Source organism: Lepidothrix coronata, unplaced genomic scaffold, assembly GCF_001604755.1.
Source record: "Lepidothrix coronata isolate B3197 unplaced genomic scaffold, Lepidothrix_coronata-1.0 Scaffold177, whole genome shotgun sequence".
In the NCBI taxonomy this organism is placed as follows: Eukaryota; Metazoa; Chordata; class Aves; order Passeriformes; family Pipridae; genus Lepidothrix; species Lepidothrix coronata.
In genome coordinates this window covers 1,923,454-1,939,095 of record NW_016690357.1, presented here as the reverse complement: position 1 = coordinate 1,939,095, position 15,642 = coordinate 1,923,454, and the positions used below count along the sequence as shown (strand labels likewise).

The 15,642-nt window shown below is 34.1% G+C and overlaps 1 protein-coding gene across 1 annotated transcript in view; it reads left to right on the top strand.

The window, feature by feature from the left end:
- LOC108504855 (diacylglycerol kinase beta) overlaps positions 1–15,642 on the top strand; it is a gene marked incomplete at its 5' end in the record, with an annotated part of 206,512 nt that overhangs the window by 53,887 nt on the left and 136,983 nt on the right. Inside the window, one exon of the mRNA XM_017830341.1 lies at positions 14,389–14,453. Within this exon, the coding sequence (XP_017685830.1) occupies positions 14,389–14,453 (65 nt within the window). The remainder of the gene's footprint in view (positions 1–14,388; positions 14,454–15,642) is intronic.

The following is a 15,642-nucleotide window of genomic DNA, read 5'->3' as shown; positions in this document are numbered from 1 at the left end:
TCTCTTCCTTGCATGCACCTGCACCATGTATGTGTGCAGTCATATCTGCTTTCTTGTTCTCATCTTTTCTTCTGTATTCCTTCTCAATGAATTTTTTATCCATTCTTCAGAAGAGTATGACTTTCCCTGTAAAAATAAAGGAAAAAAATTAGGCTGTTGATATGCTATGAAAACTATGTTGATATAACTATGAAAATGCGTGTTTCACTGATAAATATCAGAGCATATTACTGAAACTGGGCCTTCTCTTTCCAGGGTGACTGTTTCAGACTAGCTTATTGTATAAAAGGTTGCAGCAGCAGCACTGTTCTCTTATTAGGAAGGAAAAAGATAGAGGAAAAATACTATTGTGCTTGAGTTATGTCTACCTGTTAAATTAGTGTGTACAATTTTGGTCCTCACAAATCTTGTCAAAATTGAAGTAGACTTAATGAAAGTCAAGAAGAATGATCGAAGATATGGAATAGCTTCCGTCAGAACAGTTATGTGGGCTAAAATTCAGTGGTGTAGAAAACACAGCAAAGATAATGGGGTCCGTGTAAACATGAGTTAGAAGTAGACGGTGGGTGGTGAATTTATGTTTACTGTTTCTTCCAGTATAAAAACTGAAAGGCAGCAAATGAAGCTACTAGATTGCAGCTTCAAGGTAAACAAAAGAAAGCATTTCTCTATTCAACATGTAAATAAACTGCAGAACTCCAAAGATGCTTGCAGTGTGTTGGATCAAGGGACTGTGAAATTCATGACAGGGACATTTGGTAAGAACTGTTCAACAGGGACCTCTGGCTCTCAGAGAATATTTCAGTTTAGAAGGATTCTCTGAAGATCCTCTAGATGAAGGTCATACTTGTAACAAGTCTGATCAGATCACTTTCATTAGGGACTTCTCTAATTGAATCTTGAACACCTCCAAAAATGGAGATTTCACAGCCTGTCTGGGCAGTGTTTCACTTCTGTCTTGTTGCCTTTCATCTATCATTGTGCACCTCTGGCAAGAGTCCATCACTCTTTTCTGCATCTGGTAGCTGTAGACAGCAATAAAGTCACCTGTTGCCAGCTTTCTGTGATACCGAACAAGTTGCTTCAGACTCTGCTCAAGTGGCATGTGCTTCAGCCCCTGAGCAGCCTACTGTCCCTCTGCTAAATATATTGTGGTATCACAAAATGACTGAATGGGTAAGGTTGGATGGGACCACAGTGGGTCATCTGGTCCAACCTCCCTGCTCAAGCAGGGTCATCCTAGAGCACATTGCACAGAATTATGTCCTGTCCCGGCAGTTCTTGAATATCTACAGTGAGGGAGACTCCACAACCTTTCTGGGCAATCTGTTCCTGCACAGTAAAGAAGTTCTTCATGTTCAGGTGGCACTTCCTGTGTACCAGTTCCTGCCCATTCCCTCCTGCCATATTGCTTGGCACCACCAAGAAGAGCCTGGCTCCACCCTGTTGACACCTTTGCTTCAGATACTTATGGACATGGTCTGTCCATGTCTTTCAAGTAATGGGAACAGTGCTCCCAGTGTGGTGTCAGAGGTGCTGAGCAGAGGAGAAGGATCACTGCCCTGTGCATGGTAGATACACTCTTGCTGATCGAGCCCAGGACACTGTTCATCTTTGCTATAAGAGGTTTGGGTATAGTTCTGGGGTTTGTGTTCTGCTCTTTGGCTGAAAGCTAGGTGTTGTGGATTCTTTATGTCATCTAAGTGCCTCAAAGAAAACAATATGTCAGAGATCTTAAAGCAGAAAACTAATGAGACCAAAATTTGCGATGCCTAGACATTTAGAAAACAGCTTGACTTTTAGTTCTGAGCTATATCCTTAGCTAGTCTGTTTGTGCTTTCTGGGTAAGTTTATCATTTGCTTTGGAGTCAGAGAAACTTCAATATTTTTAAATTTTTTTCTTTGGTGTATATATATACATATTTTTATATATATATTGTTTATTGCTTGTTTGTTTGTATGTTTATTATACACTACAGGAATAGTTGTGAAATAGAAGAAAGATTTCTAGTGCCTGGAAAAAAATCCTAAAACAAAACAAAGAAACCCCCAACCACCAAAAAAACCCAGAACATCCCCCAAAAGCCAATCCACAAACCATAGTATAAGCTGTCCAGTAGATTCTCTCAACGAAATGTTTCTGTAATATTTTGCGGTAGTACATTGACCATCACAGGAATGAAATTCTCTTTATCATTAAAAAGTTAAGTTTTAGTTTATGTGACTGCACCTGCAATAGGAGGAAAATGGCACAGCCAGGAAACTCTAAAATCACACTTTTGCACAAAACTAAATGATTCCATAGTTGCTCAGAAGTTTGTAAGGTATATATGCTTAAAGACATCTAATGTTTCATCCATGCCAGTAGTAATTAAAAAGAATACTTTCATGTAAATAGTCTAAATAAACATCATTACTTTGGTATTCATAACTTTTGTTTATGTTATGCCTCCCGAGATGATTGATAACAGGCATTGCAAAAAATTTGTTGATAGTAGACTTAAAGGTGAAATTAGAAAAATGCTGTTTAAAAAATGAGAAAAAAAGCAAGACATTAGGTTAAATATTAATTTGGATGTCTACAATAATGGGTACATATGCTATTTAAGGAAGTAATTATTCTACTGTGTAGTCAACAAGAGTATCGATTAGAATTAATTCACTACAAAAAGTCTCCAATCATTTTTAACAGAAGTTTTTCCTCTTTAACAGTACCCTGAAGCTTGTCTTTTTCATGGTCAATTTAGCAACAAATTTGCAATTAATCATTTGTTGATTGCAATGAATGGTCTGTCGATAATATGCAGCTTACATTGCTAAAAGGGTTATACAAAGCTTTATTGTTTTCCTTTTGTCTTGGGAACACTTTGTCTAGCTATGTTTCCTAGAATGGATTTTGAATAGATATTTTGAAGTAACTCATGCCAGTTTTAAAGACACACCATGGACTGCTCTGAGAGTATTAATCAAGATATGCCCTAACTTTCCTCTGGCATTACAATATTTGGACATCTGTTCTGACTCCTTATATGTGAAGTAGGACACATTGGCATAAATGAAGGGTTTCATTATCTTAAATGTCATAACATTTGTTTGAATGACTTTTTGTAGATTTTAAACACTGAAATTGTTATCATGGTTTTTTATAGAATTCATTGTCCTTTCAAAAGACTATAAAAATGGAAGACTTTTAAAAATTCCTTCCATAATTCTGAAAGCATAATTTACAATTTGTGCAATAACACTGAAATTGTTGTAGATGATACTTTAGTAATTTTGAACAGTGTAAGAATTCTTACTGAAAGAAAACTAAGGGTGAAAAATGTTTTTATTCCAGAAACAGTATTTTTGTCACAGATAATGTATACGTGAAGGGCATTATGAAATGTCCCTTTGGGGAATGTTGACACAGATGATTTATTTGGAAAGTCATGGCCACTTGGACGGCAACTTTCATTTTGTTGGAAGGAAATGTCTGTTACCTCTGTTGTCCTTAAAACAGTGTCTTAATAGTATATTTCTTCTGGCTAGGAAATGGCTTTGAATACAATGTACATAATTGAAACTAAAAGAAAGATTAATCCTGATTTCAAGCTTTTCCAAAAGTTTGGAAACCTTTTGTCTGCACTGACCTTTAAATTGCATATGTTTTTGTAGGTTTTGTAGGTAAAAGCAGAATTTAACTGATTTACATTACCCTTATTAATGCTAGCAATATACAAAATAGTTGCAACCATTAAGATAATCTTACTCTGAAATGATTTCTGATGTCATATGGATATGCTATTTTTTCTTCAGTAACAGTTAATAATAACAGCATTTGTCTTGGCTATCATTATAAGGATTACTTATTACAAACATCAGCAAGACAAGTGTCTGCTTACTGTGCAGCAAATTTTGGAATTCTAGCTTGTCATTTAGTATTGATTACATTATTTAAGTAGTTGAGCAAAGCAGCACTTTACAAACAGGTGCTCTTTGATTTGCAAATTTATAAAAATCTAGGAGCAGCTTTCAGCCTGCTGCATTGTTGGTTTTTAAGGTAAAAAGTTGAAGGGTGATTTGACTATGCTTTCATTTAGACCAAAGATTTCTTTAGATCTCTCTCATGAAGCAAATTGATTTATTGTTATCAAAAAACAATGGGGTAAAATATGTTTATAACATCATTGTCTGGCCTGGAGTTCAGAGAAACTGTCCTGTTCATGTTGTTTGCAGTGAAAATTCATGGACCTAACTTTGACCATGTACTTTGCTTGTCTCCTGAACTCTGCTTTTCCTGCCTCTGCACTGCAGCTGGCTGCACCTTATTTTGATCAGTTGGAGAATAACTTTGTAAACTAGACAGTTAATTTGCAGAATTGTATGCTACTATTTAGTGTAAACAACTTCGCCTTCTAGAAAACCTCGTATGTGTTGCAAATCCTGAGTAAATGGGACAAGGAGTTTTTATGCAGATATAGAATCCTCCCAAACAATTTGAGACTGAGAAGAGGGTACTGGCATAATATATTCAAAGCTACCATGAAAGCTGTAAGTTGCTAAACAACCATGACGCACTGAGTCTGTCCAGATGGTTAGGCGAAAAGCATTATGCAAGCGCACTCTTGGGAGGGGGAATTTTTTTGCTAGAAAATTTAAGGGTTTACTCAGTTCCACTACACTTCCCTAGACTTTTTCACTAATATTCTGCGAATTTGGATCGTTGGGATGTGGAAAGGCAGCAAAAGCATTTCTTTGACCCTCTCTGAAAGATCGATTCAGCACTTCTAAAGCAATTTGGACATTTTTATTTCTCGAGTTCAAAATTCTGTGCATGTTAAATCATAACAAAGGGCTTTAATGCTGTTTCCAGGGTTTCTGACCACATCAACAACTGCATTTTTTATTTTGCTGTGAAATCGCTTAATGGTGAAACCATATTGCATAAACCAATACTGAAATGTAGAAATGGTAGTTTCTGAGATTGCTGGGTGTTTTTCCCATTTCAGCTGAAACCATTTTTATGTACATGTTGATTTTCTAACAAAAAAGTTTCCAGTTCTTAATTATTACTGTCTTCAGTACAAAAAACCCTAATTTTTTTTTGTCCCTGTTTATCAATATTTTGATAATAACCTGTGAGTTATTCCCTTTATATCACATAACAGAACCTCAATGTGGAATAAATAAATATGTTTAACCTCAAAGCTTTTTGATGTCCAGAGTCTACAAAAATAGGTACTGCATGACCTCTATATGTTGCACGCTGCGTAAATCAGCACTGCAAAATATTTTACATATCTAAATTATTTATTCAAAGCAGCTATAGAAAAAGCTGGATTTGCTTTGAGAGGAAAATATATGTGAATTAATTTTGTAAAATTTGACTACACATGTTCGTATTTGGACATATTTTAACACTTTTCCATATATCCAAATATTAAGTCCAGAAAAGACTTTTCGTTCTCTAAGCCATAGCATGTTTTATGTTGGTTGCTTTTTAATACCGGATCCTATTATTCATAGAGAAAATCTTTTACAGCCCCTAAATGCTCAGGAAGATGGCATCTAGTTTGATTTTTTAGTATACTTTGTTTTTCAGATACCCATTACTGCAGAGCCTAGGTTTTATTTAACTTGACAAAAACTCATATCGAACACTGTTTATATGAACTAATTATATTATTTGGTTAGCAGACATATTTCAGAGAATAATAATCCTTATTTTCATGGAAATATTGGTCATTGCTATGTAGTACATAACTGAGTTTTGCACTCCAGAAAGGAGTCTGACCATTTACACTGCGTATGAAGGCAAGTATTCATTCACCTTGTAAGTTACAAATTTGATTAACAGTAGCAGTAAAAACAGTGTATGATCAAGGTGATCTGCTAGGGTGTAATCTCTTCAATCTAATACTGCAATGAACATTGTTCATTTCATTTTATTTCTGCACTACCCTTTCAGATACTCAGAGAAACCACTCGGGTGGGAGTAAACTTGGCACGAGTAGCTCACATGAATCTAGTGGGTTCTTGGAGGCTTCTTAGTTGCCCAGTCATTTTCAAACTTGCTGTTAAATAGGTTTGGCTCAGTTTGATACAAAACTTTTCTGCCGTTTTTCCTATGACCTCACCCTGCTGTAAGGCAGTCTGTCTCTTTTGCATTAGCTGTAAGCACTGTGGAGAACCAGGCCATGTGTGGGTACTTGCATTAGACTTTTCCACTGCTTCTTCAGGACTTGGAAGCCCTCATAGTCTCTACAAGTATTTAATATTCTTTAACACCTGAAAAGACTCAGATACCTCTCGCTCTTTTCCCATGCCTAAGGCCTATAAGCATGCTGTCCAGTTGCTGTTGTTGCCTTCTCACAGCCGTATCATACTTTGACAGACCCTTAAGATCTGAAATGCTTACTGGTACAAGGAGGTGCCTACATGGGTTGAGAATAAAGGAGGCAGTAAGTTTGATGGAACCTCCACAGAAGTGGGAATTAGAAGCCTTATACACCTTAACAAGAAAATAAAGTAGAAGGATTCAGAAAATATTTTGATTGATGCAACATGAGAATGAATGCAGATACAGAGCAAAAGTCAAGAAAGATCCTTCTGGGCCTACGAGAAGGAACAAAAAGGCTGTGTAAAAAATGTAAGGGAGAGGATCTTAAAAAGTTTGTCATAAATCAGTGAAAAGAGATAACATCTGTAGCTAAATAATCCAACATCTACCCCTAATTTATGACTATGTTGGGTTTTTTTATAAATTAATATTAGTTTGTCCAATAGGGAAGATAATAAATAATATTGTAATGCAAAAATTTAAATTTCAAATAGAAAACATAATGAATGAGGAAAACAGTGACCTTTTTCAATTAAGAGAAAAATATTCTTTCAGAGTGTAAATCAATGAGAGATGTTTCAGTGGTTTGCATATTTCTTATAAAAATAAATATCTGCTATGGAAACAAATGAATAACATAAATATGTATTAAAATTATAAGACTCTGTTGCCAAGGTTTTGACTAACAAGTTATGGGAAGTTGCAAAGGAGCAGTCAGGTGAATATTTATTATTTGATCCCTATCAAGCAAATGAGCTTATAAAATGTGTGATGATACAAGATTTGGCTTGGACCCCAGTGAACATTTCAAAGGATTGCTCAAACTATTGCATTTCAGGCATAACTTCATAAACTTAAGAAGTTAGGTGTGCTCAGTTTCTTGTATGACTAATAACAAAAGATTTTGAAATGGCAATTCAGAGCAGAAACTTGTCAACATGCCTTTGGAAGAGCCTTTCCAAAGAGCTTTCTTCTTACTTTTAAGTATACTGGGAGGATAGAGAGAACATCCTAGCAGTTTAGGCACCTAAATTAAGGTCCTGAATTAATCCCCTAAGAAAGAATACTATAATGAAAACTTAAACAGTGTTCAAAATGAAAATACTCAACAGAGTTTGTGTTGGTTTGGGATTTTTTTTTCCTTTTTTTGGGGTGTTGTGATTTCTTTATTAGGAGAGTGTTTGAAAACCATATATTAAGTTGAGTATAATTTTTCAAGACAGTACACAAGCGATTATTCCTTATCCCAAGTTTGTCTTTTTAGGTTTTAATGCAATGGCATTAATTAGTATTTAACAAAAAAAAAGCAGCTTAGTAATTGAGCAAATTACTGACTTTACTCTTCTAAAAACTGCAAAAGTGCTGGCATGAAAGTCTAGGCATTCATTTCAAACCAGATAGACTTCTAATGTAAACTTTTTTTCTGTGCTTTTTACTGAACATACCTGCGAGCCATTTCTGTGTGTTTCTGAAGAATAGCTAAAGCAACAATGCAGTTGCATTGCTTATATTGACTTTCAGCCTGAGTGAGTTGTGTCCTTGATTGTGTTATGCTCAAACTCATTGTGCAGGATGATTTGGACAATTTCAACATAATTCTCAATCAGCAGTTATCAGAAATGCTACTGAAGGTTTACCACAGAGATCTTTTTAATATACAAGATATTTAATGCACTGTCTATATGGCTATGTTGGCTAATTGCCATGTGATCGCTTTTCTTCTCCTCTTTTTAGTGACTACATAAACACTCAGCATGGACCTAGAAAAACCCTTCTCTAGTTACAGTAAATTTAGGGTGACCAAATATAAAGAAAGGAAGATGTGCTCATTAACACAGTGTATCCTCAGCAGAGATCATCTTACAGGGTACATGTCCTGTGTACTGCATTGAGTCATGGGGCACATGACACATCTGGTCTGATAATAGCCTTACTGTCTTACCTCCCAGTCTTCTTTGATGGTCATTGCATTTGATTAATAACTTAAAAATATAGATACATAGAAATGTAATGTCAATTTCTAAACCCCAAATCTGCTTCTCAAATAAAGTCCTTGAGATACTGGTACAAAGGCTTGTCTTATAGGACTGGTCTCTGTACTGGTCTTTACACAGTGGGACATGTGGTCACCCTGTATGAACTAATACATTATGATAGTAAATACCGGTAAGTCAATTTGTGTATATGTCCACATGTTACAGAGTTCTACACAGGCAGAACAGCTTGGTGGTTTTTTCAACAGAAATATCTTTTCCTGCAAAATGGATTCCACTTTTTGTCTGTGTGAAACAATTCCAAATCAAATTGTGCATTAAGGGTCAGAAACTCAACAGAGATCTGACTTCAAATGAAAAGGGAGACGAAATATGCTTGCATTTGAAGGTTTGTTCCAATTTTATGTTACCATTTCCAGATATACCATCCTCTGGTCTTTTGTCTATCATTCATAAATACTGTGGTTACTGATGTTTCATCCTGGGTTTTGAGATATTACCTATTTAAATGAGTATTTAAAATATAAATTCTCACTTGACTTAGTAATACATGTACCTCTGAAATATATTTGAACATGACCATCAGAGGGCTGACTGTAAAGAATATCACTGACAAAATGAATAGCATTACCTTGACAGTTTCTGTTGACAGTTTCTGTGTTTTTCTTGGAAAGACAGGAACACAAATTTTTCAAATTTTTGTTCTCAGATTTTTTTGTAGGATAGTGAATGATCATTATCTTTTAGTAAAGCTGTTTGAAAAAGCACTTGAAATCTTCTTGCTCTGATGTTCTCAAACTATCACCTTTCTCAGATATACTGGCTCAGAATATCAGTAGAAACTAAGACAACTATAGTAACTAGCGTTTCACCAAAAGTAATGTATCAATGAATTAATTTTTTTTAAATCTCCTCCTCTCTCAGGTTAATTCATGTAATTTAATAAAAAACCTGGGAGTCAAATGTGAAGTGAGAGCTGGATTCAAACAAGTCAGGGTCTGAAGCTTCTTTGCTACCTTTTTTTATACTTGGTTAATCAGTGGTTCAATATGATTTGTTTATCTGAGATTGTTATTATGGCGGGGAATACTAAAACAAAGGATGTACCCATGTTTTTTGTGGGTTTTTTGTATATTTTCAGAAAGTAGAATGCATAATCATAAGGATGTTTGTTTATCTAGAAAATAACTTTTAAGCCACTACAGTGAACTTTCTTAATCTATTTTCAGTGATTTTTTTTATACATCTGTACTATTTCACATTAATAACTGATGTGAGTTAACTGGTTGTTCAGGTTAGATTTGCATTCTGATCCAAAGATTGCAGGTTGCTGAGTTATCCCTTAAGCTTCCCAGCCTTGTGGATCCATTAAGCCTTAATTAAAGAAGCATCTTCATAAAAAAAAAATAATCAGACCATTTATATCCAAAGAAGATGCACACTGGTCATTTGTTTGTTCACCAGCATAAAAATTATTATTTAATGGAAATTTTAATCACAGCAAGCTTATAGATAGACATATATTAAATGCATTAATCTTTCTATAAGGTTATTCGCAATGTATAAGGTTACTCCTCTGAAAAGACTGCTTCAGATTGCTTTCCGGTAATGCTAATACCCATTAAAAAGATGAATATATATGTGTGTAAGTCAATCATAAGGTATTAAAGAGGTGTAGCAACTTAAGCTTCTTTTCTTCTTGGCAGGTCACTTTGAGAAATGTCCTAGTTCAATTAAAATATTTTTTCCATTTCCTAGGAGTAGATTCAGATATGCTCTGTCTGTTCTCTATCTTATCTTCACTGTCAGGATTTAAAACAAACCTGAGTGAGATATAAGGATAGTCCATCTACTTCAGGCACTGAACAAGTTCAAATGTAAGGGTGCATATATGTTTTTGTGTGCATGTTCATCCAGGTTGAATATTTGTCCGATGTAGGGATACATTTTTTAAGAGTATGTGTACAATTTTGTAGAATTTAAACTCAGATAAACTGCATTTTCTATTCTTCAAGCACCCATTCTTTCATCTCTACTTTTAAAATGCTACAGTAGTGAGTGGGAACCATATAAATGAGGGAGGCATACAAAAGAGCACACGGTGTGATAGTTTTTTTCAGATTAGATTGGTACTATGAAGTTAAAGTTAACAGAAATTATCATCTAGGCTATTGTCATTTAACATGTTAATGACTGAAAATACTGTATATCTGAAATGCAGTATTTTAGAATAGTAGTGTACAACTCAAATATTCACATAATAGTCTCAGAAACACAAAACAGTCAAATTAGTTCCTTGGTTCTGCCATAAATGCTCTGTATTCAGCATTACTCTGTGTCTACATTGATTTTGATGCAAAAGTATTCATGGAAAAAATCTCAGTTCTTGGATGCTTTGGTCTGGATGCTTTGGAAAAATATTAAAATACTTTAGATATAAAATGAGGTCTGTGACTGAAGTATGGATGAAGTGAAAGCTAATAGTTTCATATTAGAGTGGTACCATAAGATCTTCCTTCTCCTTTCATCTTGCAACAGGCTTGACAACAACATTGTGTCTCCTCAGATTATTATTATTAATAATAAAGTTTTTGCAAATTTTCAGCATGTTTGCATGCACTTAAGGTGTGTTTCTTTAAAAAATGGAAAATGTTTAGATTCAGATATGGTAATGCTGGAAAGTTGTATTTCAGGCCCTGATACATATCAGTTTATTTTAAAAAATATAAATAATGCTCACAGGTGATATTAGTTATGTACCAATATCTGTCATGTGACTTTTCTAAAAAAATCCTGTTCACTTGTTACTTTTCTAGGTAATATGATGAACTGTGTGAGTTTGCTTTACTGAATGCTGCATTTTCTCTTTTGCATTGGTTTTATAAGAAAATGCAAAAATAATTTCTCATATTTTACTGGCCATCCACAATAGGTACTAGGAAAGGTCAGCATATTAAGGTGACAATATGCAAATATTTGATTCACCATGCGTATGAATATTACTCCATTTCTCAGTATAGTTAATTAGGTGATTTTAATATAGTTTGTGACAGAAAAAAAGAAATGAATTCGCCATTGGTCCATCAACAGTCGTGTGCTCTAAACGGGTTGGGCTTGAAGCCACTATTGGAAATGGCTGAATGAAGTATGCTAAAATTAATCCTGTTTCTAATGTAGCCAGAACAACTCACAATGAAAGACCCTCTTCTCTCCTAATCCAGCAAATTTCTAATGGTTGTTCCTCAGGATTTGGGGGTGGCATCTGGTAGTTCCAGCAGCTCTTGGGAGACAGTACTTGTATTCCTACTCATTCTCAAGTTCCTCTTACTTTCAGTTCTTCCCATTATTTTTCATTCATTTATGCCAGTCTATATACTACTGTCATAACATATAAAAGAATACAGACATTTGAAAAACAGAAAACTCAGTTTCTTGGTTTTCTTTTTTTTTTTTCCTCTTATCTTTTTTTCCCCTAAAGCAAAGGGTTGTTTTGCTAATGCACAACCAGCATGGGCTGGTTTCAGATTTTCCTAGAGCAGGTAGTTATGGTTAGGAAGAGGTCCCTAGGCTAGGAAATCTAACGACTCTCTACGTTGGATTTGATTTAAGGTTTGAAAGAACAATTGGGCAGTATAAACTGAAGAAAGCCTTAGCATCTCTGCTTTTGAGCTTATCTGTGTGTAGTTACTATTCTGGTTTACAGTTTCCATTAATAAAAGTAGCTCTTCAGCAATTTTTTTTGTGAAATTGGTCTGATATGTGCCTGTCTTGTGTTGTGCCTGTCAGAATTAGCTGTGTATTACTTTTTTTGCCTGTCAGATCATTAAGTTAGTTGATTCATTTTGGAGTCAGAAAATGTTCAGGGAGGGGAAAATTTTGATCCAATCAACCTTCCATGGAAACAACTGCCTGTTTGCCGTCTGCAGTGGGCATTGATCCCTAGCTTGTTTGTGCCTTGCATTTGTTATGCATGAGTAAGCACATTAGCCTTTTCATTTCATTCATTAGACAGTTAGTCCTTGATTAGTGTTTCCTAGTTTCTGTCAAAAACGCTACTACTTCTTTATTCATTTTGTCTTGGATCTGCCTTTTGCTTCAGTGTGTAGAAAATGAACAGTTAAATACAACAGTAGTCCTTTTATTTCTTTTTCATATAAAACTGGCTAACAAATATACTTTTCTAATGCTGGCACATCTAATGTGGGATAAAGTATGAATGATGGGTCTTTCTAAAGTTAACAGAGTTATTATTTTAGTTCAACTGGCAGGCTTTGTTTAGAAGTGTGATGTCTCAGGGTTTACTGTCAGCTTTATTTCATCCATCTCCAAGAACTGTGGGATCACCTGGATACTTGTGGATATTTGCCTTATAAAATTGCACAAAAAAATAAATTTAAAATAATGATGAGTGCAGTTTGAGAATACAGCACTGAAAATTCCAGATGACAGTTTGGATGACAGGACAGAATAATAAGGCATTTTATGACAAACACCAGTCCAGTCACTGGGGAATTTTGCTGTGATTTCCTTGTAGAAGAGTAAAATGTTGAATGACAATTCAATTCTTAAAAATAATAGACAAATACATAAATAATTTTGTGATGTGCATAAAGCAACAAGCTATGGACATCTTTAGAAACTACATAACGAGATCATGAATAAAATTGAATATTTTAAAGGAGCTAATCACACTTATTTGTGATTTAGATTAACATTTATTATTTAAATAAAATTAAAATTATTTTAAGCAAAACTTTTATCATGTTTGGAATAATTATTAATATATGATTTAAGTATTTAATTTTTATTTTTTCCTCCAAATTCTCATTCTCATTGTTTTAAAATAGTTTTAAATGTTGCCAGATATACTCATACTTAATTTAATATTTCTCTCTAATTCTTAGGTTTTGTATTTCCATAATTGTTGAAGTTTGTAAAAGGGGAGGTGGGGAGGTTCATGTAGGTGTTAGTTGGTTATAGTAACAGTTTTGTTTGTAGTTTTTCTCAAATGCTATTTACATAGAAACTGAAATTCATTTTAATTTCCTACTAACTGCACTAACTCTTCTTATATTCTTATATATCCAGAATTTTAAGATATAATATGAAGACATGATCTAAATGAATTTCTCTGTGTTTACTATCCTTTGCAAGACTCATGAGTTGGTAGATTTCATACTCTCACCTCATTTAATACATACATTAAAGATGAAAAATCAATTTCCAGTTTGTAAAGTTTTAATGATTAGTATGAGTAATAAATATTACATAATCTGGACTGAGGAAAACATTAACTTCATACTTGCAAAGGAGATACAAAAATGCTTTGAAATCACTTCCAAATATTCTATATTCAACAACTCCCACCAGCACAATGATTTAATTCTCATTTAAATGTTACAGACATATAAGTATTTCATACAGCTATTTCATTTCACATACAGGTTATTTATTATGTTAATAGCATAATTTACTTAATTTTAAAGAGTTATGATAACATTTATTTCAAATAAGAAATCTGTTTTTTATATTAAACTATTTTTACCCCTACATGATTTCACACCCTGACATGTAGCAAATGGGGAATCTCCTGACATTTATTCCAATTTTCCACCAAATTTTAGAGAAAGTTATTGAATGGCCTTATGCAAATATCAACTTGTATGCATATCAAGTAACTTTGCTGACTCTTATCACTCCCCTTTTTTAAAGAAAAAGATTTCAAATACTTTATGTAGTATTTCTACTAGGCAGAACTGTACCAATGGTCTTATTGGAAACCTTCACATCTGGATGATATTTGCTGTATGAAATTTGAAGACACTTTCAGTAAATATAACTATCACGTCTGATTTGTAAAAAGGAATAATGGAGACTGCAACAGGAATAATATATTATTAAGTTCAGATATATCCCATTCTGGAACTAGTGTACCTGTAAGCTTTCTAACTGATAAGAGTATTGCTCTTGTTGAAAATGACAGTTCACAAAACACCTTGTTTACAGTTTTGGTCTTCTGTTTTGCAATTTTCCTGTCACAACAGATTTATGGTGGTTTTTTTTTCCTGTTAGGATGCTTCAATTGCCCACAGATTCCACATCATGAGAGAAAAACATCCAGAGAAGTTCAACAGTAGGTAAGAATCTAAAAATACATGCATATAAAAATGGTTTTCCATGTTATTAAGGTATGTTTTCTGAGGAGTAAAGTTTTACACTTCCTTTAAAATATTGATTCTTATAGAAGAGAGGAAATTGGTTCATTTTATATTAAGTATATTCTTCCAGACCGCTTGTAATGTAACTGTTTCATATCTGGTATTTCAACTGAAATCAAAAGCATTGTAAATAAGCTGTTCTCACGGGTGCGATGTTTGACTTGTAAGACTAGCATGGACATGATGATGCACTGTGGTTGTGAGGTTCCCTGAATTTTCACTTTGCCTTTAGGCACTGAGGAACACTTCCTAGACAGTTGCAGATGGTGATCCTTATGTTTCATTCACACACACACTGGTGCCTTGACAGTGGTCTCTTCCATATATACTCTAAGTAAGGGCAAGTGAATGCTATTTTACACATAAATGCTTTTATCTTTAAACAACTTTGTATACATAAAAAAAAGTCAGGAATGAGACTTTGCATCTGTTTCTTGTCTTGCTTCTTGAATTTTCAGTTTTATCGCAGAGCTTTTATGGAGATTAAAAATGTATTACATTTAGTGTAAATTTACCCTCTTTCAATATCTGGTTTGTTCAGTAGATAACCTTCATAATGCAATGTTTATGTTTGTCTCTTCTTATTTAGGTAATTTAGCATGTAAGCTGTGATGGGTAAAAGCAACATTTCAGAAACTTTAATTAACATTTAAAGACACATGCAAAGAGGAAAGTAAGATACAATGTTATTTGGAATATATAGGGGATGTCTAGAAAAAATTATTAACACAAATGTTTTGTCACTGTGAGCCTAACCATAGACTTTTTTAGGTTTTTTTTTTAGTTTAGTGGGTGACCTGGAAAATCTTGGGTAGATGCAAATCTTCATAGACCTCAGCATGCCAAAATATGCCATTTGTGTTCTCATCTTAGAGCTGTACAGAATGACGTTTGAATGTTTGAAAATTATCTTACTTATACTGTTTTCACATTAAAAGTATATATTTTACATCTAACAGTCAGAGTTGAGGTCTTTTTTCTTGAATGCTTAATCTGTTTAGTATCTATGCAGTGTCATACTATGGACCCAAGTCTGTGGGTTTTTTTCAAGTCCCACATTACATATTTGTTTTCTACTATCTCCTTTTCCTAGCTCTGATGCTTCTCA